The sequence below is a fragment of the Crotalus tigris genome, unplaced genomic scaffold (genome assembly GCF_016545835.1).
Source record: "Crotalus tigris isolate CLP2741 ecotype Arizona unplaced genomic scaffold, ASM1654583v1 scf7180000024513.1755786, whole genome shotgun sequence".
Classification (NCBI taxonomy): Eukaryota; Metazoa; Chordata; class Lepidosauria; order Squamata; family Viperidae; genus Crotalus; species Crotalus tigris.
Window position 1 is genome coordinate 1,062,376 of NW_024100685.1, and position 24,886 is coordinate 1,087,261.

Below are 24,886 nucleotides of genomic sequence, written 5' to 3' on the forward strand. Positions count from 1 at the left end.
ATCCTTTCTTTACTGATTCTATTCCATCCTTTCTTTTTGCTATCAGCGTAGCGCTTGTCCCGCAGCAAGTCGTCCTGTGACGAGTGGGGTGTGCTGAGTAGGCCTAGGCCGGGGTTCTGCAACCTTGGCTCTTTTGTGACTCGTGGACTTCAACTCCCAGAATTCCTCAGCCAGCCATGCTGAGGGCAAAGGGACAGGTTTCTAAGTTGAGCCATGCTGGCTCAGGAATTCTGGGAGTTGAAGTCCACGAGTCATGAGGGGGCCATAGTTCCCCCATGGTGGCTCAGGAATTCTGGGAGTTGAAGTCCACGAGTCATAAAGCGGACTAGACCTAGGCCAGAGGTAGGCAACCTTGGCTCTTTTATGACTCCTGGACTTCAACTCCCAGAATTCCTGAGCCAGCCTGGGGAGAAAGGGAGCCTGAGGGGAAAGGGAGAGGTTTCCAAGCTGAGCCAGGCTGGTTCAGGAATTCTGGGAGTTGAAGTCCATCAGTCATAAAAGAGCCAAGATGGCCGACCCCTGGTATAGGGTCTCCTGCCATGGGCAAGGGTTGGACTGGAAGACCTCCAGGGTCCCTTCCAGCTCTGTTCTGACTTTACCTCCAGCCTCCACAGTTGTCATGACTGTAAACCAGTAGCCGGCTTTCCATCGTGGCCCTCTGCCCCTCCCAGGGACAACCCCCCCCGCAGCACCCCCAAGCTCTCCTCTTTTGAGGGCTGCCAGGGCCGGAAGCGCTGCTAGAGATCATCCAAACCGTCCTCACAGAGCCAACCCTGAGCGGCTCTGGAGCGGAGGAATCTCCTGGGCCTCTGGCTGTGGAGAAATATTCTGAAGGTGGAGAGGAGGCGGCCTCAGTGCTTCAGGGGAACCCCCGGGGTTTCAGCACCGCCTTCCCTCACGCCTCACCTTCTCCAGCTCCGCATCGTGGAATGGGAACTGCCCCACCATCTTCTCGTACTGCTCTTCGTCGGCCACCGAGATGGGGCTGTAGTTATCCAAATCCAGAATATTTCTGAGAAACAGAGAACAGCTTTCGCTCCGCCTGTGCAGAAAACCCAGCTGGCCTCCTCGGCCTGCCCAAACAACCCGGTGGATGCGTTTGTACGCAAAAATGAAAGGGCTCCAGGGCCGGGGAATAAGGAAGCGGCCAGGCGGGCTGAGACCCTGGAAGCCGTCCCCAAGGAGGGCCGAGGGCCTGGCCGTGGAAGGGCCCCTGTGGGTTTCCAGAGCAGGTTGAGGGGGTCCCCTCACCTTCTGCCGCTCCTGCCTTAACTCTGCTGGGTGCCGTGTCTGTTCTCATTTTTAAACTACCCCTTTGAGTTCTACCGTCCGATCGTCCATGGTGCAGCCTGGAAATCTGCCTTTCTGGTGCAGGAATGCCGTCAGTGAGCCAGGGGCCCAATCCACCCAAGGAGGCCTCACCTGAAGGCTCCTGCCCATTTCTTCAGTAGCGTCTCACTGTACTGGTCCTGGATCTCCAGAAGCAGGTCAAAGAGCTGGTTGACCGGGAAGCCGTAGCCCTGGCAGAGAGACACGGAGGGGGGGGGTTCAGGGGCCCTGGGGAGGATGGCAGACCCCTGCCCAGCCCCGGGGACTCTGTGATGGTGCTCAGACAAGCATATCAGGTGTCAGGTTACTTACAGGACCGCATACTGCCGCATCGTTCCCAGAGACCGGTGAGGTCCCACAGATCGGGCCTCCTTCAGGTCCCGTCGGCCAGACAATGTCGGCTGGCGGGCCCTCGAGGAAGGGCCTTTTTTGTAGTGGCTCCAACGTGGTGGAATCAACTTCCCCCCGAGATTCGAACTACTCCCACCTTGCCGGCCTTCAAGAAAGCCATTAAAACTCTCCTGTTCCGGCAGGCCTGGGGTTGATGTCCCCGGCGGGGCCGGGATACGATTGGGACATGCTGTGTGAATGCACTTATTTTTATTGTTTTATTGTTATATTTATTGTTTTAATTTTGTACGCCGCCCTGAGTCCCTAGGGATTGGGCGGCATATACATTTTATTAATAAAATAAAAATAAATAAGTATCTTTGGGGAGGAATTAGCCCGGCCTTCACGGCCTCCATGGGGAAAGGGCTGTCTGATTCCCAGGCCGTGCCTGGAGGGGTGCTGGGGATGGTGGACGGGGCGAGGCGGCTCCTTACCTGGAGAGTGTCAGCAAAAAGCACAATGAGGTTTTTCAGATCCAGCACCAGGTCTGGGTCTGAGCAATAGGACTGGAAAAGAAGGAACGGAAGAAGCACTCACTTGCGGCATTCCTATAGGTCCATATCTTTGAGGGACTCGGAGAAGGACAGTGAGGAACGCTAATATATTTTGAACTTGCAGTTCCACAAGGTGATTGGTTGCAAAAAAGAAAATCACCCAAATCAAACCACCTAAAACTTAGCTCAAATCAGCTTGTTAAAGGAAGGTGCCATTGTGGGGTCTTTGGTCCTCTCTGAGCTTGGCTGTTTGCATACAGACATTTAATTACCAAACTAGGGAACATCATCAGTGCTAGAAGGGAGTGGGGTGTGTGGAAAGGAGGAGGAGGAAGGACTGTGGGGTCCTTGGTGCTCTCTGAGCTGGGTGGTTTCCTTACAGACGTTTCCTGACCCAACAAAGTAACATCATCAGTACTAAAGTAGCATCGCTATCTATATCAAAATAATGCTCAGGTCCATTTTGAAAAAATGCTATGAAAAAAATAGCACATTAAGAGCTGCAAAGCAGAACATCTGTGTCAGATCCAGATCCCAGATAGCAGAACTGAAGTTTCAGGCAAAGGAACCCAAAAGCACCACTTGGGTTTTTTACAGTGCAGGAACCCCAGACCACCTACCCAAGTGACCGCTACTCACCGAATGTGTCCGGAGGGCAGCGATGGTCTTGGAGAGGGCCATATCCCAGAGCTCATCAATGTAGGCTCTGTCCACCAAGCCCTGGCTTGTGTGCAGAATGTGGTCCTCGATGACAAAAAAGCTAAGAAGAAGGAAGGAGAGCTGTCCGAGAGCCTATCAATCTATCTATCAATCAGAGTAGAGCTGGGAGGGGACCTTGGAGGTCTTCTAGTCCAACCCCCTGCTCCAGCAGGAGACCCTAGAGCATTTCAGACAAGGGGATGACCACTCTGATCTGAATGGACCAACTGGGGTTGATGTGGTCAGCCCATCTCTGGCTTCCCTGGACCTGGAGGAAGGGCGGTCCAAAGTCTTCGCCCAGAGCAGGGGTGTCCAACCTGGGCCAATTTAAGACCTGGACTTCAACTCCCAGAATCCCCCAGCCAGCCATGGGATTCAGAGTTTTCTGTCCAAATTTCCGGGGGGGGAGGGAAGGGGGGGCTTCCAGGAAGTTGTAGACTGGGCAAACCCCTCCCCCGGGGCTGCCGACAACAGGACAACGGATGTGTTCGCAATCCCCAGGTGTCACACTTGCACGAGGGAGACCTGCTCCCACTTAGCAAGAACAGAGAGGCAGATGGGTGCTGTGGTTAAGGGGTCCGGCGAGAAGCCAGGAGGCCCCGAATTCTAGTCCTGCTTGGCACGAAGCCAGCTGGGCGACCCTGGGCCAGCCAGTCACCCTGCCCTCGGAAGGAGGCAACGGCGAGCCCTTCTGAAGAGCCTTGCCAGGAAAATTGCAGGGACCAATCCAGGCAGCCTCCGAGCATCAGACACGACGGAACGGAAGGAGAACAAATACAAACGATCAAAAGAAGCCTGCTTCTTGGCAACTTTTAGTTACGGGGAGTCCTCAATATACGGCCACAACTGAACCCCAAATTTCTGTTGCTAAGTGAAACAGTTTTGTCCCATTTTATGACCTTTATGGCCATGGTTGTTAAGCGAATCACTGCAGCTGTAAGTCACATGGCTGTTAAGTGAGTCCATCTTCCCCCGTTGACTTGGCCAGTCAGATGGTCGCAAGAGGGGATCACGTGACACACACACACACATGGACACTGCGACCGTCGTAAATATGAGCCAGCTGTCAAGCGTAACTGAGTGTCACGTGACCCTGGGGCTGTAAGTGTGGGAAAAAGGGCCACTTTTTCCAGTGTCGTCACTACTTCCAATGGCCACTAAACAAATGGCTGTAACTGGAGGACGGCCCGCTCCGCACAGGAGCCGAGACCCAAGAGGAAAAGAACGACACTCACCCCACAATCTGATGGAAGTACTTCCGGTAGCCGGAGAGGGTCTCGTGCTAGAGACAGAGGGGGGGAAGGGAACAAGGTTAAAACACGCTGAGGGAGGGGAAAACACCAAGAAATCCAGCCCAGGTGAGACCCCCCCCCCAACCAAACCCTCTGAGACCTCACCATGTTGGAGGGGGGCTGCAGAACCAGCCGGGCCTGCTTCCTCCTCTGCTTCCGGTAGTAGCTCTCGAAGGTCTCTCGGGCTCCCTGTCAAGGGGGAAAGGGGTCAAGTGCCTCCCGGGGACCGAGGGTCTCCCTTGCCCCCCCCCACCACCAAGGAGAGGCCCTGGGACGGCTCAAGAGGAGGGCGGTGGGCCTCGTCTTGCTTGGGGCTTGAACCTTCTCAAGTGAAAAATCCGGGGCCGAGCTGCAATCCTGCTCGGCCCGCCTCAAGTTGTCCGGAGGAACCAGCCCTGCCAGATTCGCCCCCTTGGCTGGACCTGCGGGCTTTGGGACGTGCCTCCTGGGATAGCTTCTTGGAAACTCAGCGTGGACAGAAGCCCTTTCCACGAGGGTCTTTTGGGGGATCCCCCAGTGCCGGCTGGGGCTGATAGAAACCGGAGTCCCCACCACCACCACCGCTGCCTTGAAGCCCCTCCTTTTGTGTCCGAAGCATTAGACAGAAGGTGGTCCTCCCAAGGGACGTTCATCCTACGTTCAGGGCTCCTACGTAGTTTTCCCCTTCCAGTGGTCAACGTGTGGTCACTACCACCACAGAAGGGCTGGCTGGAATGGAGCCCCATGAAGGCAAGAAGAGGCTCAGCCCATGCCAGGAGCCAGAATGCTCGGGGCTTCTGTGGAAGGCCTGAGAAGGTCTTGGCCCACAACGGAGAAGAAGCAGGGGTTGAGTCTCACATGGGGAGCTTTTTGAGAGGCCATCAAAAAACTCTCTCCATCTTGACCAGGGCTCTTCCAACTTGGCCCTTTGATGAGTTGTGGACTTCAACGTCCAGAATTCCTCAGCCAGGATGCTTTAGGACAGGCGTCTTCAAACTTGGCCCGTTGATGACTTGTGGACTTCAACTCCCAGAATTCCTCAGCCAGGCACACGTGCCTGGCTGAGGAATTCTGGGAGTTGAAGTCCACAAGTCATCAAAGGGCCAAGTTGGAAGACCCCTGATCTTGACTTCTGAAAGGTCCAGGTGAGGAGAGGGTGTGAGGACTTCTCAGCCTGCCCACCTGGTTTATTAACACCCTCGGAGAACTTTAAAAGACAAGATCTAATGTGGCTTCTCTTTGTTCCTTCTATATTCCTGGTAAAAGTACCTTAACTAGTACTGCTCAATTAATCAGAACAAGCCCTGAATTCACTTTTCAGCCCTACAGCATAGGCTCTGATCTTAGAAATAAAGTATGTCATATATTTTTGTCATAAAATACCATTTCCCAGCTGAATTCTTTTAGAATTTTTTTTTTTATAATGCATGGAGTTATCTGCATGAAGGGATCTACAGCATTTGTTTTCAATTTTCATCAGTACCCAAGGAGTTTGTGTTGCCCACCATTTACTTCGTCTCCATGCAAGATCTTTTCTTGGAAACCCCCTCTAGGGGCCATCTCTCTGCCCCTCCCTGCAGCGAAGGCACCGGGGGACCCCCAAATCCGATTCGACTTTCCTGCAATCCCCTGGACCTACTTCTTCAAGGGGCTGATTAACTCCCTTTGACAGCTTGCTTCTGATGCATCCAAATTATTTTTACAGTACTTTTTAAAGGTATTAGAAAAATGTTCCCCGAAATATAGAATAGAATATTTATATTTTAAGCCTGTTAACTGTCAACTTGTATTTCTTTCCGTGGTTCCAATCTCATCCAGAGCTTGGATTTGTTGACTCTTTTTTGCTACGCATTCAGCTGTTCGGTGACCTCTTCCCTCCTGCATACCTGTCTTACTCACCTCCTAGGCCTGTTGAAGAGAAAAAAATAACACCCATCCAGATGCCCTTAGAGCAGGGGTTCTCAACCTTGGCCACTTTAAGACTTGTGGACTTCAATTCCCAGAATTCCTCAGCCAGCTTTGCTGGCTGAGGAATTCTGGAAGTTGAAGTCCACAAGTCTTAAAGTGGCCAAGGTTGAGAACCCCTGCCTTAGAGCAGTAATGGCAAACCTTTTAGAGACCAAGTGCCCAAACTGCAACCCAAAACCCACTTATGCATTGTCGGGTGCCGGGTGGGTGTGGCCCATTGGGTGGGCATGGCTGCGGTGGTAACGGCAGACTGGGTGGGACTAAAAAGTTCAATCAACCAATTCCAACTTTGCAAGATCTTTCCCCCCCCCCCAGAAGTTGAAATTGACTGATTGAACCTTTTTTTTTGTACATGGCGGCGGAGGCCTAAAGCGAAAAGGTTTTATCAAACCCAGCTGAAGGCCTAGGACTGGGGCGACGGCGCGCGTGCCCACAGAGAGGGCTCTGAGTGCCACCTCTGGCACCCGTGCCATGGGTTCGCCGCCATTGCCTTAGAGCTTAGGCAGAATTTCCCCCTCTGGGTGCCTTTATGGGAGAAATGGATAAATGCTGTTGAGCAGCGTGCCTGGAACCCTTGTTACAATGGGGGGGGGGGAATTGTTTAAATAAATAAATAAATAAATAAACCAGCCTTTTCTTCCGGAAAACCCTCCCTTTCTAACAAGCAGCAGACGCAGGATCCTGTCCGTGGGCAAAAGGCCAGGAGGGCAAGTTAAAAGTCCTGCACTGCTGGAGCTGCCCGTTCCAGATGGTCAGCTCTGGTCTTCACTTCCCAGCCCTGACCCTCCTGGTAAGATTGAGCCCCTGCCCCACTGAGCAGAAAGCCGGACTCCTCTGGACCCACAGTAGCTCCATTCAGCAGCCCTAGCAGGAGGCCCCTAGTTGTTGCTGCTGCTGTTGTTGTTGTTATCCTCCTCCTCCTCCACCCCCACCCCACCACCTGCAAACCCTGCTGCCTTCTAGCACTGAGGGTGTTCCCTAGTTGGGTCCTTGAACGTGTGCAAGAAAATAACCCAGTGCAGAGAACACGAAGGACCCCGTGGTTGTCTTCATCATCATCCTCTTCCTCCTCCTCCTTTTTCTGCCTGCCTCCTCCTCTTCCTCCTCCTCCTCCTCTTCCTCCTCCTCCTCCTCTTCCTCCCATGGCTTCCTCTGCCAGGAGCTGATCCTCCAACAGGGAGGGAGGCAGGCCTGGAGGCTGCTCCGCTGACCGCCTGACCTCTTGCCAAAGTTCAGGGCTTCCTAGAGAGCCTCTGCCCTGCTGCACGCCTGGGGCAGGGGGGGGAAGGCCCCACAGATGCTCCGGCCATGACCCGGCGGCCCCGGAGGCTGCCCGATAAGCAGGGCTGGCAGAGCAAAGCAGGATTTCCACTAATCCGTTGGGAACTTCTCAGCGGCTCAGCCATAAAAACGAGGTGACAGGAAGGTCGCCCTCACGAACAATGCCGAAGCCCGGAGTGTTTACATGCGCCCAGGGATGCTTTTCCAGGGCAGCTGGGCCCTCCGATGATAAGGCCATTGTCAGGGAGGCCCGGTCGCCTTTCGGCAGCCCTTGCGCTCCGGCCCTTCTGCCCGGCCGATGAGAACGTGCTTTCCGGTGCTGGCTTGACCGCGGCCACCGTGGCCCTGACCCGTCCACGGCCTTTCCCCAGGTCCCTCCGAGGTCAATCCCGGGGAGGGCACGGGGCCTCTAGTGCAGTGTTTCTCAACCTTGACCATTTTAAGGCATGTGGACCTCAACTCCCAGAATTCCACAGCCAGCAACGCTGGCTGTGGAATTCTGGGAGTTGAAGTCCACATGCCTTAAAATGGTCAAGGTTGAGAAACACTGCTCTAGTGGAAAGCCAGTCCCTGCACTGTAATTCCTCAAAGGCCTTTCCCAGGAGGCCTCTCAGAGGCAACACACACACACACACACACACACACACACACACACAAACACACACACACAGACAGACGCAGCACTCTCCAAAGGGCACAAGGCTCCCCAACCCCTGAAACTAGACGTTCAAAGAGAGGTCAGAGAACCGTGGCTTTCGTGGCCTCATTCGTGTCACGAAAGAGACCGTCTTAAGGCCCAAAAGGGGCAGCTGGACCACTCAGGCCACCTGAAGGGTGGCTCTCTTCTCCACCTCAGAGCCTATGTTCCCCTGCTGCTGTAGAACCAATGGGGCACCTTTACTGACCTGCCGTGGGGCAGGTGAAGGAAATGGACCGCTGTCTTCCAGAGGAACAGCAACCCAGTTGCTCTCCTGGGTCAGGAGGGGAGGGGAGACCCCCAGCCGATCGCAGGAGCGGGGAGGGTGGCCAGATATTCCTGCTGGGGCAATTCCTCCCCCCCCTCACCCAGTCATCAGTCCAGCCGCATTCACACAACATATTGTTGAGACTCTAGAAAGAGTGCAGAGAAGAGCAACAAAGAGGATTAGGGGACTGGAGGCTAAAACATATAAGGAACGGTTGCTAGAATTGGGTATGTCTAGTTTAACGAAGAGAAGGACGAGGGGGGACAGGATAGCAGCATTCCAGTATCTCAGGGGCTGCCCCAAAGGAGAGGGAGTCAAGCTACTCTCCAAAGCCCCCGAAGGCCAGACAAGAAGCAATGGATGGAAACTCATCTAGGAGAGAAGCAACCTAGAACTAAGGAGAAACTTCCTGACACTGAGGACAATTAACCAGTGGAACCACCTGCCTCCAGAAGCGGTGAATGCTCCAACACTGGAAGTTTTTAAGAAGAGACTGGACAGCCATTTGTCCGAAATGGTGTAGGGTTTCCTGCCTGAGCAGGGGGTTGGACTAGATGACCTCCAAGGTCCCTTCCAACTTTACTACTATTACTATTACTATATTGACCGACGAGAGGCTCAGCAACAGAGGAGAATCTTCGCAGCCTGGGGTGACCGGAGGGCTCCTTGGCGCTCTCTCAGCTTGCTGCTTTCCTTGCAGGCTTTCCATCCTGACCCAAACCAGGCAGACTCAGCAATTGCATTTACGAAACGTGCAAACCCGGAGTAGCTTTAACTTTATTTCTGCCATCTCGAAATGTCGTGTGAAGCTACTCTGTTTGGGGAGCTTACAGTTCCGTGCGTTGAGTTGGGTCGCCTCAGGAAACGGGTCGGTTCAGTGGCAGAGCTGACACGACGACCTGGTCCAAGAGCCCTGTCCCTCTTCACCAGATCCCGTTCTTCAGGAATCACATGCTGATAAATAGGCTGGACTGATCCGACAATACAGGCACAACGGCAGCCTCCAGGTAGTGGACGAAGCCCTTTGCTCCAACTGCCCACAAAGACCTGGGACCGGCGGTGGGAGCCAGGCTTCTCGCAGACAATCACCCGGCAAGATGGGGCTGCATTAAGTTGGTGTTACCTACCAAGGCTCCACCGTTGTGTGTTTTCACATCCTTCGTCACGTGTATCGACATATCCATTCTTATTTTAGATCTGATCACTCTTCAGCCCTTTTGCTATTTTCCTGCCATCCCCTCCCCGGAAGACTGGCACCCCTTCGGCGAGAAGCGTTTGGCCCGCAGTTTGCTCTGCTGACCCCCTAGGCCAGGGGTAGGCCACCTGGGCTCTTTTATGACTGGTGGACTTCAACTCCCAGAATTCCTGAGCCAGCCATGCTGAGGGGAAAGGGAGAGTTTCCAAGCTGAGCCGTGCTGGCTCAGGAATTCTGGGAGTTGAAGTCCACAAGTCATAAAGCGGCCTAGGCCTAGGCCAGGGGTAGGCCACCTTGGCTCTTTTATGACTCGTGGACTTCAACTCCCAGAATTCCTGAGCCAGCCATGCTGAGGGGAAAGGGAGAGGTCTCCAAGCTGGGCCAGGCTGGCTCAGGAATTCTGGGAGTTGAAATCCACGAGTCCTAAAAGAGCCAAGGTTGCCTACCCCTGGCCCAGGGGGAGCAGGTCACACAAGAATGGCAATAAGATGAGACAACCAACCAACACGAGGAGGTTTTCCAGAAAGGCAGCCCAGCCATTGCCACAGCCCCTGCGATGGAGCTGGAAAGAAATCAGAATATTTTCGAGGAGTCTCTTTTCCCGATTCACTCTGTCCTCACAGCGCTGCCATCCTGCCCGGGTCTGCAGCCTGCAGGGGATGCCCATCGCTCAACGCTGAAGCTTGGCTGCCTCCCAGCTGCCCGACCGCCTCTGACCTTGGCCCCCATCCACCGGTCACGCCCAATGAGGTCTTTCTTAGAGATGTTACCAGGGAAGAACAATTGTTCAACGATGCGAGAGTGGAAACAAACGAAGGGGCAGCCACTTACCAACACGGAGTAGATGTGGAAGCAGCGGTAGACGGGGGAGAAGTCCACCAAATCCTGAGCACCAGGCACCTGGGGTGACATATAAGAGGGACACCTGTCAATCAAAGCAGGGAGGGAACGTAGAGGCTGCTTTGGGGGGAGGATCAAAGAGAAGGGAGCAGCCGGAACTAAAGAAATAACCCAGGTAAAACAGAGGGTTTTGAAGGGCCAATTCTGGGAGTTGGTCCACAAGTCATCAAAGGGCCGAGTTTGAAAATCCCTGGGTTAAGTGAACGACTACAGTTGTTAAGTTAGTCATGTGGTCATTACATGAACCTGGCTTCCCCATAACGTTTGTCACAAGGTTGCAAAAGGGGATCCCGTGACACACAAACACACCCCGGGACGTGGCGACCGTCACAAACACAGGCCAGTTGCATACAAGCACCCAAATTCTGATCACGTGACCACGGGGATGCTGCGAAGGTCCTATGTCACAATTTTCAGTGCCCTTGTGACTCCAAATGGTCACTAAATGAGGCTGAGGTTGGTTTGCTCCTCTGTGAGCAAAGCGCCTTGGGTGGGCGGTGAGAGAGGCCCGGGAAAGGCCCAGAGGCCCACCTGGCCCTCGGGAAAACCCCCAAGGAGAGCGGTTCTTGCAGCGGCAGCCAACTCTCCCCCCCCCCGCCTCCAGTAGATCCAAAACCAAATGCAGATCAGCTGCCTCCCTCCGAGCCCCCCACCCGCCTTCCCTCCTGGCCGTTTCCAGGGCCGGTCGGGCCAATCCCTCCACCGCAGACTTGCCTCTTCTTCCTCCTCCTCCTCTTCCTCCTCTTCCACATCCAGGATCCCGGAATCCTGCTCGGAGATCGGAGTGGGGCTCTTGACCTCCAGCCCGGAGTTTGCACCAGCCTCTCTCCTGCACCTTCGGCCCCCGACTCTCAAGGGCTGCCCCACCAGGCCATCCAGGTCCCTCTGCTGCTGGGCCTAGGACACAAGCCGACGGGAAGCTCAGGCCGGGCGCCGCCGTGCCCATCGTGCGGGGGAAGCTCGTCGTTATTACCTGCCCTTTGGAACCATCCCTAGAAGCCCCCCCCCAGTCTGAGGGATCCCTTTGTGGCCCAGCTGCAGTGGGGCTAGGACCCCCGGGGGCCCCATCACCACATCCGCCATTGAAAGGACCCAGAGTCGCTTTGCGTCTGTCAGTTCCAGCTGTCCACATCTGGGCTCCAGAGGGGCCCGAAAGCCCTCCAGCGGCAGCCTGGGAAACCTGAATTGTGCATGGCAGATGGACGCCAGCTGCCGACCGCCTTCTGCCAAGATGGCCAGGCCAGGGCAAGCCAGGCGGGGGGAGGAGGAGGACCAGACCCCTCCCTCCCCTGATTGACAACTTGAATCCTCCAGTGAAACATTTTGGTCTCTGAGAAACACTGGGGGGGTGGGGAGGCAGCTTGAAGCCGAGTTGAAGTCCACGAGTCATCAAAGGGCCAAGTTGGAAGACCCCTGATATAGACTTTAAGAGGAGTGGACTTCAACTCCCAGAATTCCTCAGCCAGCGTGCCTGGCTGAGGAATTCTGGGAGTTGAAGTCCACCAGTCATCAAAGGGCCAAGTTGGAAGACCCCTGATATAGACTTTAAGAGGAGTGGACTTCAACTCCCAGAATTCCTCAACCAGCGTGCCTGGCGGAGGAATTCTGGGAGTTGAAGTCCACCAGTCATCAAAGGGCCAAGTTGGAAGAGCCCTGGTCTACAACAACCCACCACAGCCAAACTTGCTGTGGCCAACGCACTGCGGGGCAACTTGCCGCAGGAGAAGAGCTACACTAATATCAAAGAAATGGTGGAATGGAATCATTAAAGGATGCCAAAGGAGGGACGAAACAAAATGTGAATGACAAACATTAAAATCAGTTTAATTATTTTACATAATTAAATTGAACTGTTGAATGGACCCATAGTGAGTTGTCCCAATCCGCCACTGCCCAGTCTGACACCCGAGACTCCAGCCTTTGGGGGCTGAGGAGAGCGGGAGGGAGGCCAGGGAGAGCATGAAACTGGAGCGCCCTCTGAGCCAGCCTTAAACTGAGGCAAGAGAGACGGTCAGCGGACAGACCCTCTAGATCCGGGGGGGGGGTGTGTGTCTCCAACCTTGGCCCCCTTTAAGACTTGTGGACTTCAACTCCCAGAATTCCCCAGCCGGCTGGGAGTTGAAGACCACGAGCCTTAAAGTGGGCAGGGTTAGATTGTGGACAGGAGTCAAGGGGCTTCTTCAGTCGCATTCAATCCGGAAGGATTGCCCCCCCCCCTTTTTTTGAGGAGGAAGCCCTCTGCGCCCTGGTGACCCATAAAGGACCTGCAGGCCCCGCCCATTTCAGCACTTGCGTTCTGTTTCCCATAAAGGCCTCTGTGCCCCCCCCCCCACACACACACACGGAGGGGCCGCCTGGAAGGCACATCAAAGGGCCGGGGGGGGGGGGCTCCATCAGGCATTTGAGCGACCTGGAGAGGAGAGGGGAGGCAGCCCCCCCAAAAAAAACCTTACCTTTCGCCTTACATGAAAGCCGGGCCATTACTGCACGGCACCTGGCTCACCCCAAGCCATCAATCCCGGTGCCCCCCCTCTTTGCCCCCCCTTAAAGAGAGTGAGGAGGGGGCGGCTCTCTGCTTCCAGGCTGGCCCACAGCAGCCAGGCAGCAAGCAAGGTGGCTTGGCCACGTACTTCCTGCTCCACCCTCCCAGACTAGCTGGGGGGGGTCAAGCCCACTTTGCAGAAGGAAGCCCCCCCCCCTGCCTGGTCCAGCTTCTCCGGGGCAAGGCAGCCCCCCCCCACGGAGGCTCAAGTGTGGGGCTCGCCACCGTGCCGGATTTCTCTCTGGGTTGGGACCCTTCCTGGGGGGCTGACTGGCTGAGTCTCTCGTGCAGCAGCCCCGGGAAAGCAGCAGCCAGGCCTTCTTCCCCTGGGTGATGACCGGTCTGGCCTGGGACTCTCCCATCGTCTCATCGAGGATGATGGATCTGGGGATACTCCCGGTCTGGCTCCTCAGCTGAGACCTGCCTGGCTTGGGTGAGCCTTCTGGTGCAGGCTAGTCCTCCACTTACGATCACAATTGAGCCCCACGTTTCTCTTGTGACGCGAGATGTTTGTCCAGGGAGTTTTGCCCCACTTTACGACCTTTCTTGCCTCCGTTGTTAAGTGAATCATTGCGGATGTTAAGTTAGTAACATGGTTGTTTTTTATTTATTTATTTTATTTTTTCTTTTTCTGTTTCTTTTTTCTTGTATTTTTTTATATATTGTTGTTAATTATCTTATAATTTGTTTAATTAATGTAATTAGATTTGTTTATGGTTTATATGTGTCTTAAGATTTTCTTAAAATTTTTTTAATTAAGCCTGTATTCAGCTCTGGGAAGGTCGGGGGAGGGGAGGGGAGGGTTGGGAGGGTTTGGGGAAGGGAATTTTTTTGTAAAACTTAAAAATTTTCAATTAAAAAAAAAAAAGACTGGGTGGGCGCTGATCCCTCCTGCGGACCCTGCCGGCTTCCCCTCCGCCTCTCCCCAGAACGGCTGGCTAGCCTCCGGGTGCCGAGGGTCAGCCAATGCCAGGCTCCCCCACGGGGGTCCCACCGGCCCTGCGGAGGAGGCCCTGAGCCCGGGAAGCTATGGGCTCCTTCCTGGAGCGGAGCCGGGAGAGAAAAGCTGAGCAGCCCCCAAGGCGGAGGATTTATTGGGCCCGAAGGAGCCCCCCCCCCCGCCAGAGTTGTTTTATGGACCCCCCTAATGGGCTGAGACACGGGAGGCTGAAACGTGGTCTCCCAATCCCCCCCCCCCCAAAGCCACAGCCCTTGAAACCACACTGCGGAGAGGAGCAGGCGGGCAGGGAAGGGAGGGAGGCTAAGCGGGAGTGACAGGCAGGCTGGGCCGCTGCCAGAGGCAGGCTGGAAAGCCATAAAATCCCCCCCCCCAAATCAGATAAGAAGGGTCCAATTACTGCAAGGTGTAAACTCAACATACCGACACACCTTCTGGCTGAAGGCTTAAGTAAACAAAGGGGGGGGGGACTCAGCCACTTGCCACGAAAGGCCGTTTGCATCAGGGAGGAGGAGAAGGCTGGCCTGGCCCTTCTCCAAGCCCTTCCAAGGCACCTGACGCCGGCAATTGCAGGCCGTCCTCGACCTACGACGGTTCACTTAGTGGCCGAAGTCGCAAAAAAGACGACTTGTGACCGTTTTTCACACTTACGGCCATTGCAGCATCCCCACGTTCACGTGATTGACATTCGAACACTTGACAGCTGGTTCCCACTTACGACGGCCGCAGCGTCCCGGGGGGGGGGTCACGTGATCCCCTTTTGCGATCTGCTGACAGGCAAAGTCCATGGGGAAGGCCGGTTCACTTAACGGCCCTGTTACCTGACTTAATAACCGCAGTGATCCACTAAACAATAGCAGCAAGAAAAGCAGTAATGCACATGCAGCAGGGATGCCAGACGGCCACATTAACACTGGTGGGGGGGAGGAGGAGGAGGAGGAAGAGGAGGAGAGAAAGAGGGAGGAGGAGGAGAAGGAGGAAGAGAAAGAAGAGAAGGAGGAGGAAGAGAGAAAGAGGGAGGAGGAGGAGGAAGGAGAAAAGAAAGGGGAGGAGGAGGAGGAGGGGAAGGAGAGGAGGAGGAGGAGAGAAAGAGGGAGGAGGAGGAGAAATGAAAGGGGAGGAGGAGGAGAATGGAGAAGACAAAGAGGAGGAAGAAGAGAAAGAGGAGGAGGAAGAAGAGATAAAGAGGGAGGAGGAGGAGGAGAGAATGGAGAAGAGAAAGAGGAGGAGGAGGAGGAAGGAGAAGAGAAAGAGGAGGAAGAGGAAGAGAAAGAGGGAGGAGGAGGAGAAAGAAGAGAAAGGAGAAAAGGGGAGGAGGAGGAGGAGGCCACCGTGGATCAGCTTCAGCCGGGACCTCCTTGCACCCTCACCTAAAGGGCAGCAACCTGGCTTCCCACTTGGGGGCTGCTGGTTTCCCCAAGTCCCAGTTATTGCAATGCGTTCCATAGAGGGGACCCTACAGCCGAAGGGCGTCTCTCTCTCTCTCTCTCTGTCTGTCTTTAAGGTCCTCCACCAGTTCACAGCTGCCGGCCACTTGACGGAGCTCTGGGTGCTACTTAAGATCCTGCCTGGCTTCCAGGATCCCCCAGGATCCTCCCACATACTTGCTCACCAAGGCAGCACCTCTGCAGCCCTCGCCTTGAACGTACTTCCCATCAACAAAAAAGTGGGAGTATTTATTTCACTTGACCCGATTCAGAAGGCAGAGGGGTCTCAAGGCTGCTAAAGTTTAATCTCTTTTGCATGTTGACTTTTGATGTCTTTGGTTTGTTAACTTTTAATCTGTTTTTAATAGATATTCGTATGGCGTAGCAAAATGCAGCCTAGTGCGTGAAATTCACAGAACCGAAGTATAAAATGGGTATCAAAATATGAAACACCAGAGCAGTGAATTGTTTTAAAAACACACAGTAGGAGTGATGAATAAAATTACAAATAAAACTAAATTATGTCTCAGTGGTTACTGGAGTGACCAAACCCATGGCCACATACCGAGACCGTTCAGGCCAGGGCTAGGCAACCTTGGCTCTTTTATGACTGGTGGATTTCAACTCCCATGGCTCAGCTTGGAAACCTCTCCCTTTCCCCTCAGCGTGGCTGGCTCAGGAATTCTGGGAGTTGAAGTCCACCAATCATAAAAGAGCCAAGGTGGCCCACCCCTGGTCTAGGCCGCTTTATGACTGGTGGACTTCAATTCCCAGAATTCCTGAGCCAGCCTGGCTCAGCTTGGAAGCCTCTCCCTTTCCCCTCAGCATGGCTGGCTCAGGAATTCTGGGAGTTGAAGTCCACCAGTCATAAAAGAGCCAAGGTGGCCCACCCCTGGTTTAGGCACTGGGCATTTTTAACAGCAGCAGGCCCGCAAAGGGCGTGGGGGCCATTTGCATCAAGAGCAGCCAAGCAATCCACCATTGGTGGGTTGAAGGGTAAAAGAAGGAAGGTGCAAAATGGCAGGAAACAATGCAAAGAGGACACCAGCGTCCCTCGGTCTCTGCCAGACGCCGTGCGCCGGTAGTCCTTGACAGTCGGGTCTTTGCGCGGCTGTTTTCCTGCAGACATTTCATTACCCAAACCAGGCAACGTCGTCACGGCTAGTGACAAAGGAGAAGGAGTGAAACCCCTGCAAGGAAGCCGCCGAGCTCGGAGAGCCCCGGGGACCCCTCGCTTCCACCCTTGGCTACAAATATCCTCCTTTATTAGTGTGGCATTTTTTAAAAAAGAAATTCAGATGGTTTTAATTAGTAGGAATTCACACAGATTCCCTGCAGGTCCCGATCAAATCCACCCCACCTTCTTTGGCAGAGCTGGCGGAGGAGGCGGGGGCCACGAAGCGGGTCTTTGGCAGAAGAGAAGCAGGGGCGCAGGATAGTGGGGTCCCCTCCCCTTTGAGAAGTGTGCAAAGCGAGTCGGGAACAAGCGCAGGCCGGGCAGGTGGGGGCTGCTCTTCGGGTCCCGCAAGACAGGCAGCAGGAGCTCCCCGTCAGCCAAGCACCCCAGCCTCAAAAGGGTCCGGATGTGGGGTGGGGCCGGGGACCCCCCTACGAGGAGGCAGATTCTAGGGCAGTGGTTCTCAACCTTTTTAATGCCACGACCCCCAACCAGTCGTAAGTCAAGGACTACTCAACCGGTTGTAAGTCGAGGACTACTCAACTGGTGCAGCCCCATTTGTAGAATGGGACTTTTGGCGGTCTCAGCAGGGCAGAGACAGCCTGGACAATTCCTATTGGCTTTCGAAAGCCAATAGAATGAGACTATTCAAGAGAGCCAATAGAATAAAAGGGAGTAGCACAGCTAAGGAAAAGGGGGAAAAATGGCGGACTGCGTTGTTTGGCGATCCCCGTGAAATGGTCGTTTGACCCCAAATGGGGTCCCGACCCACAGGTGGAGAACCACTGTTCTAGGGGAAGAAGCTGCATGCAAATCCTCTCGAGGTCCTGGGCTCTGCTCAGGGATGTGGAGTGGAGAGTTTGTTCCCCGGGCTGGGACCAACTCCCGGCTGTTTGCACCGGGGCCTGGGCTGCCTTTCCCGAGTTTGTAGACCGGATGCACCTTGTTTGTTTGTTCCTTTAAGAATAACAGAGTAAGAGAGTTGGAAGGGACTTCCGCCTTCAGGAAGAAGGCGAGAGACGCCTTGGAATCTCAGGAGGGATAGAAAAAGGGGGCCAAACCACTGAACATCCATCATTCCATGTTTTTGGAAGGTCATCTAGAACAGGGGTCTTCAAATGTGGCCCTTTGACGACTTGTGGACTTCAACTCCCAGAATTCCTCAGCCAGGCACGCGTGCCTGGCTGAGGAATTCTGGGAGTTGAAGTCCACAAGTCATCAAAGGGCCACGTTTGAAGACCCGTTCTAGAAGAAGTGGAGAAGACTTCAAGCAATGGCTGCCTTGCCCGGGTCATCCCAGCAAGGTCAGGGGCAGGCAAGGGGCCGAGAGCAGAGTCTAGAACACAGACTTTCACCCCTTGCCCTCCGTCGCCATTAGAGAAAAGCTGCAGGATGGGAGGAGGAGACCTTCGCGGTCCAGAAAGAACATCAGAAAAGGATGAGAAAGGGAGAATTCCGGGATGGCCAAGTCAAAGCCCGGATCCAAATCACATCAAGATGCGGTGGGCTAATTTGAAACAGGCTGTGAACGCAAGGAACTCTTCAAGCATCGGATAATTTGAAAAACCCTGCAAGGAGGACTGGGGGAAGAGAGCCTGCCAGTCAATGTCGGAGACGGGGAGACAGACACAAGGAACCCGACTTGAGGGTGGGTGTTTGGGCCAAAGGGGGCAGCCCTCAGGGGCCGGCTTTTCGACAGAATCTCTTACGTTATCCTTGAATAAAGGACTGCAAAGTCAATTGGGTGAAGATCTTTTTTCCCTTCTGCTGTTGTTGTTGTTGTTAATTGCGAAGTCGTGTCCGACCCATCGCGACCCCATGGACAACGTTCCTCCAGGTCTTCCTGTCCTCTACCATCTTCTGGAGTCCATTTAAGTTCTCACCTACTGCTTCAGTGACTCCATCCAGCCATCTCATTCTCTGTCGCCCCCTTCTTCTATTGCCCTCAATCTTTCCCAGCATTAGGCCCTTTTCCAGTGAGTCCTTCCTTCTCATTAGGTGGCCACATCACCTGCTACATCACCTTTATCTTTAAATACTATCAGAATGAAGATAAAATAAGCATAGGGCCACATGTGTTAAAAAGAGGGGGGGGAATCACACGAAGGAGTACTTACTTTTCTCATAGGACTATCCAAACAATAATAACAAAAATATACAGCTCTTGAGAATTCAGGACCCCCCAATCAGCTCGTCCATCCAGAGGCCCCAGTTGGGTTCAGGGGCCTGGAGACCCTCCCCAGCTGTGGGGCAGGTGGGGCTCAGATACGCCTCTCCAAGGCCACTCGGGAGATAATAATAATAATAATAATAATAATAATAATAACAACAACAACAACAACAATAATAGCAGCAACAACAGTGCATTGGAAGATCTGCAAAAAATATCATTTGCCTGTAAACAAAAACTGGTGGGATCATAAAATAGAGAAAGTCATAGAAAATGATAAAGTTAAACTGCTCTGGGACTTCAGAAGTCAAACAGACAAGCACCTGCAACATAACACCCCAGACTTAACAATTGTCGATAAGAAAGACAAAAAAGTCTGGATAGTGGACGTGGCAGTGCCTGGAGACAGTAGAATAGAAGAGAAAGAACCGGAGAAGATAACAAAATACAAAGACCTACAAACAGAAATAGAAAGACTGTGGCAAAAGCAAGCAAGGGTAGGACCAATAGGCATAGGTGCCTTGGGTGCAATCCCAAAACAACTGGAGCACCACTTGAACACCATTGGCATTGACAAATTCGTTATTAGTCAATTGCAAAAGGCGGCCTTACTAGGAACTGCTTCCATCCTGCGACGATACCTGTAATACCATCAAACATCCACATCTGCCTATCCCAGGTCCTGGGTAAGGACTCGATAGGTAAGACAAAATGCCAAATCCAGTCTGAACATCTGGCTGACTGTGCGATGATCTATAATAATAATAATAATAATTGGAAGGGACTTTGGAGGACATCTAGTCCAACCCCCTGCTCAGGCAGGAGACCCTGTACTATTTCAGACAAATGGCTGTTGGAGCATTCAATGCTTCTGGATGCTCAGGCCCTGCAAGACCCACCTCCCACCCCCAAAATGAAGCCCAGGTGCACAGGGGGGGAGCTGCCCACCTCCTCCCCCAGGGGGGAGCCTTTCCACAGGCACAGCCGTTCCCAGCCAGGGGCTGTGTGGACAGAGCAGGGATTCGGGGGCTTCGTGCACCCCCCCCCAGCTCCACTGGAGCTTCCAGAAGGAAAATAGGAAAGCACACCAGCCATCCTCGGCGTACGGTCACGATTGAGCCCAAGCTCTTTGTTGCGAAGTGAGACATTTGTTAAGTGAATTTTGCCCCACAGCTGTTAAATGAATCATTGCCGTTGTTAAATTAGTCATTAAGTGGCTTCCCCCTTGATTTTGCTTGTCAGGTCACAAAAGGAGGATCGCGGGAACACACCCCCCCCGGACAACGCGACCATCATCAACAGGAGTCGGTTGCCCAGCGTCTGAATGTTGATCCCGTGATCACGGGGATGCTGCGACGGTCGTAAGTCACTTTTTTCAGTGCCGTTGTAAGTTCAAATGGTCACTAAATGGACTACTGCAAGTCGAGGATAACCTGTATTCTCCTCACCTGGGGTATCTAATGAGGCCAGCAACAGGCTTCCAATTTTATAATTAAAATATTTCAAAAGCCAGACTTTTCTTCAAGGGCAACTAAGCTGGCCTTGCGTTACCAAATCTTTTCCAGTTCATTTCCAAGCTCAACGTCTCTACAGCCCCCTGGCTCTCTGGAGCGGCCGGTGCAAACCTCTGTGGCCCTGCGGGTGGGACTGGGCTGCCATTCCAGGTGCAGGCCCTCCCCCTGCCCGGATGCTCCTGGGAGCCCATCGCCCACATTTGCACCTCCACGGACCCCCAGACCCTCTTTCACAAATGCGATTTCGCAAAAGCCTAACCCCAAGGGGGGACGTTCTGACTCTCTGCTCCAGGCCAGAGAGACCGTTAATGGTTGCAACAATTCCTCCCTCCCAAGAGGAGACAGGGGGTGAACTACTAACTGTGTAACTGCGAATATGATATGTAAGGTCAAATTTCATAATCTGCATGCATCACAGGCTCATCAACCGCCTAAAAGCTGTTCCGGTCAAGAGTCCTGCCGCCTCAGAGGGCAAAAGCGTCGCCAGTCTTTGCAAAACAAAGAAGGCAGAGAGAGGAAGAGCTTCAAGAAAGTGAAATGTTCACAGGGTGGGCTAAAACCCTGGACCGGGAGTGGGTGGGCTAGGCCGGAGGCTGCCTGGGCAATTCCCTCTCAGCCTCACCTGCCCCCAGGGTTGCTGGGGGGGAAGGGGGGGTTGTCACTTGGTCAAAGAATGCAATAAGATTTGTCTGGCATGATCTATTTTTGACAAACCCATGTTGGCTTTTAGTAATGACTTTGTTTGCCTCCAGGTGTTCGCTGATTCGTTGTTTGATTATCTTTTCCAGGATCTTCCCAGGTATTGAGGTCAGGCTGATAGGTCTGTAATGTCCTGGATCCATTTTTTTTCCTTTTTTGAGGATGGGAACTACATCAGCTCTTTTCCAGTCCTCTGGTAGTTCCCCTGTGTTCCAGGATCTTTGAAAAATATAGTTCAGTGGCTCTGATATCCCATCTGCCAGTTCCTTGAGAACCTTGGGGTGTAATCCATCCGGTCCTGGTGATTTGACCTCGTCTAGGCTGGACAGGTGCTCACTTACCATTTTCTTGCCTATCTTAACTTGTGTTTCTATTTTGTTTTTTATGGCACTATTTTTGATAGGTTGGTCTGTTTTTTTCCCTTTGTGTAAAGACAAATGCAAAAAACGAGTTCAATACTTCTGCTTTCCCTGTTGCTTGTCACCTTCTTGCCACTTCCACCCACTAATGGACCAATCGTTTCCTTCACTTTTTTCTTGTTTTTTACATGTTGAAAGAAGCTTTTTTTTGTTATTTTTGACTTTGGTCTCAAAGCAGGGAAGAAAAAGCCAGGAACACCGCTGGAGCTCCTGGGGAGGGGGAGTGAGATGGACATGAGCAACTCCATTGCAAGTTCCTTCCACTCTCTGCTCCGTTTCACGAGGTCAAAGCCCCTTCCCCAGGCAGCCTCCCCTCCTAGAAGGCAGCCCTGCTCCTCCTTCTCTCATCTCCTGGAGAGGTCAAGGAGGAGACCCTCCTCCGGAGATCGTCCGAGGGCTCTCCCTGTGGAGGGACCATCAAAGTGTGTGATCCTGTGAGCCCCTAAAAAGGAAAGAGGAATACATGCCCCCCACCCACAAGCTATAAAGCCACACTCGGTTTCCCCAAAGTAATAGTAATAGTAGTAAAGTTGGAAGGGACCTTGGAGGTCATCTAGTCCAACCCCCTGCTCGGGCAGGAAACCCTACACCATTTCAGACAAATGGCTGTCCAGTTTCTTCTTTAAAACTTCCAGAGTTGGAGCATTCACCGCTTCTGGAGGCAGGCTGTTCCACTGATTAATTGTTCTCACTGTCAGGAAGTTTCTCCTTAGTTCTAGGTTGCTTCTCTCCTTGGTTAGTTTCCACCCGTTGCTTCTTGTCTGGCCTTTGGGGGCTTTGGAGAGTAGCTTGACTCCCTCTTCTTTGGGGCAGCCCCTGAGATACTGGAATACTGCTATTCTGTCCCCCTTGTCCTTCTCTTCATTAAACTAGACATACCCAATTCTAGCAACCGTTCCTTATATGTTTTAGCCTCCAGTCCCCTAATCATCTTTGTTGCTCTTCTCTGCACTCTTTCTAGAGTCTCGACATCTTTTTTACATCGTGGTGACCAAAACTGGATGCCGTATTCCAAGTGTGGCCTTGCCAAGGCCTTGTAAAGTGGTATTAATACTTCACGTGATCTTGATTCTATCCCTCTGTTAATGCAGCGCAGCACTGTGTTGGCCTTTTGGGCAGCTGCAGCACACTGTGATTTCGGTCTATAAAAGTCAGCTCTACAATATGAGGGAGAGAGGCGGTTTTTTCGAAATACAATGGATGGATGGATGGACGGACGAACGAACGAAGGAACGAAACGTAAGAGACTGATTAGAGGGATCTATCAAATAGGCTCTCAAACTTCACAGATTTCAAACTGGAGTCCCCGACTGGCTCTGCAGAGAAAGTGGGAAGCCGAAGCCCCGGGAGACTTTGGCCACGCTCCTCCTTTACCTTGAAAACTTTGCTGGGAGGCCTGGAAATCCCGAGAACAGGAGCCCCTTGAGGAGACAGGCGGCTGCTGTATAAATTCTGACCTCGGTCAATTAACCCAGCAGCTCCATCCCGGCAGCGTCTCCCCGTTCCCAGAGCCTTCTGCACCTGGATCAGCAAAAAGGACCCCAGGAGCAGCTCCCTCAAAGCTGCGCAGAGTCACGTCTCCTGCTGCTCGGTGCGTGCCAGTCGCACTTCTTGCGCCGGGGCCTGGCTCCGCTTCGGAGGCTGCTCTCGTGGGAACCTGCCCTGGGAAACGCGGGCTGAAGCGCCTGGGCCAGGTGCTGGAAATGGACGCCAGACAAAGAGCCCTTGAGGAGGGCAGGCGGGAGGATCCCCGAAAACAGCGATGACGCAGACCCGACTGGTAGGTGCTGCCCTTAACTATTGTTTATCTTCTTCAACATTCTCTCCGTTTCACACACGGCAGCCAGAAGGGAAGCAGAAGCAGAGGAACCTTCCCTACCAAGAACACTCAAGAAGAAGGACGGTGTCTTTTAGGCCAGTGGTCCCCAGCCTTTCCGACTTTGTGGACTGGCCGGGGGGTTCAGGAGGGAAGAGGAAATGGTTTTGTGCAAGCAGCGGGCGGGCGCCTGCACACAACTCCATTTGCGTGGGCAGCGGGCACTTGGGCACGTGTGTGTTGCTTCACGCACCCGTACACGAGTGCCCTCCGCTCGTGCAAATGGAGCTGTGCGCACGGTCGCCTGCTGCTCACAAGGCCCAGTTCCAAAGGAGCCACAGCCCAGCACCAGGCCGGGGCTCCGGGTCTCGGGGGCCAGGATAGAGCTAAATTCCAGCCTGGGGACCTCTGCAGGCACGGAGATGCCGAAGGAGTCCCAATGCAGGGCGCAATCCCAGATCAAAGCCTCATGCTCCCTCTGTGGGTACTGGGCGCTGCTTCAATTGTGGGCGAGGGGGCATCAATAGCACAAGAGTCAGGGTTTTTAGTTCCCCTGCAGCCCCCCCCCCTCCTGGGGCACAGCTGGAGTCAGAGCACGCTGGACTCCAAATTCACTGGAGCTGACCACTCTCTGCTCCTCAGAATTTTGCACTCTCCATAATTTTGACCATTTGAAACATTGCGCTACTAATTACTTGATTAGATTACTTGACCATAAACGAATCCCCCTCCGTCTGTCCGTCCATCGGAAAGACCCCGAGGCAGAAGAAGAGCTTCTTTTTTTCTCCATGGTGGAGTGAGACTCACAATAGAACATTGTGGCTCTTCCACAACTTCCTGGTTCTTCCAAGCATCCCTCCCAGCCCCCCCAGTCTTGGGAAAGAGGGTTAGGGTCTTCTTTCCACTTCTTGTTCTTCTCGCACGTCTTGAAGCACAGGAAGTGGACCGGTCCAGTTGACTTGGCCATCCAGTTGCGTTTCGGCCAGAGGCCCTTTGACGGAGGCCCTTGTGAGACGGAAGCGGCTTCTTCTCGACAGATTTCAGGGCAGACGGGGTAGCCTTTCCCAAGCCAGGCGTGTGGGCAGGCGCTGGCAATGCACACCTTGGCCACATAAAAGTTGCTCCAAGAAATGCAGCTGCTGCCACACGGCCGGGGGAAGCTGCCCAGACGGCTCAGAAGACTCTGCCAAGGAATTGTTTTGTTCGTGAGCCCTTTCGGGAAGGGACAGCAGCTGTCGGGGAACACGGCCCGGGGAAGAGAGCAGGCCATCGCAGCCCTTTTGCAGGCCGCTGGCCACCTCCATGCGCAGAGCCGGAGGGCCACTGTCGCTCGCTTCGCCTGGCCCACCGGCCCGGGTGGCCACAGGGTGCAGTCGGAGCATCCGGGAGCTCTGGCCTTCGTTCCTCAAAACACCACCTGCCTTCCCGTCTCTGCAGGACTTTGAGACGGACCTCAGGCGAAGACATCTGGGTAAGAGAAGCTCACAGTCTCTACGCAAGGAAGTATTTTAGGAAGTTGATCCAACTGCAGGTCAGCAGCACGTCCAAGGGTTCTTCATGGACCTTCCAGGCCAGAAAGAGATGGAGGCCGAACCGAGGAAGCTCCTTCAATGAGAAGCAAAACATCTCCAAAGGGAAAGTCCAGTTCCCTTTTGGAAAACAGCACCGTTGG

General features: G+C 53.6%; 1 protein-coding gene across 3 annotated transcripts in view; it reads right to left on the reverse strand.

Moving 5' to 3' along the window:
• The window catches only part of EXOC6B (exocyst complex component 6B), a 168,123-nt gene that overhangs the window by 80,301 nt on the left and 62,936 nt on the right, over nucleotides 1–24,886 (reverse strand). For 2 of the 3 annotated variants that reach the window (XM_039333910.1, XM_039333911.1), the window contains exons 7-14: nucleotides 11,207–11,389; nucleotides 10,424–10,492; nucleotides 4,310–4,393; nucleotides 4,148–4,194; nucleotides 2,853–2,973; nucleotides 2,154–2,225; nucleotides 1,423–1,520; nucleotides 907–1,012 (exon numbers count right to left, since the gene is read on the reverse strand). In XM_039333910.1, the coding sequence (XP_039189844.1) occupies nucleotides 907–1,012; nucleotides 1,423–1,520; nucleotides 2,154–2,225; nucleotides 2,853–2,973; nucleotides 4,148–4,194; nucleotides 4,310–4,393; nucleotides 10,424–10,492; nucleotides 11,207–11,389 (780 nt within the window). The remainder of the gene's footprint in view (nucleotides 1–906; nucleotides 1,013–1,422; nucleotides 1,521–2,153; nucleotides 2,226–2,852; nucleotides 2,974–4,147; nucleotides 4,195–4,309; nucleotides 4,394–10,423; nucleotides 10,493–11,206; nucleotides 11,390–24,886) is intronic. The other variant, XM_039333912.1, reaches the window with a different exon arrangement.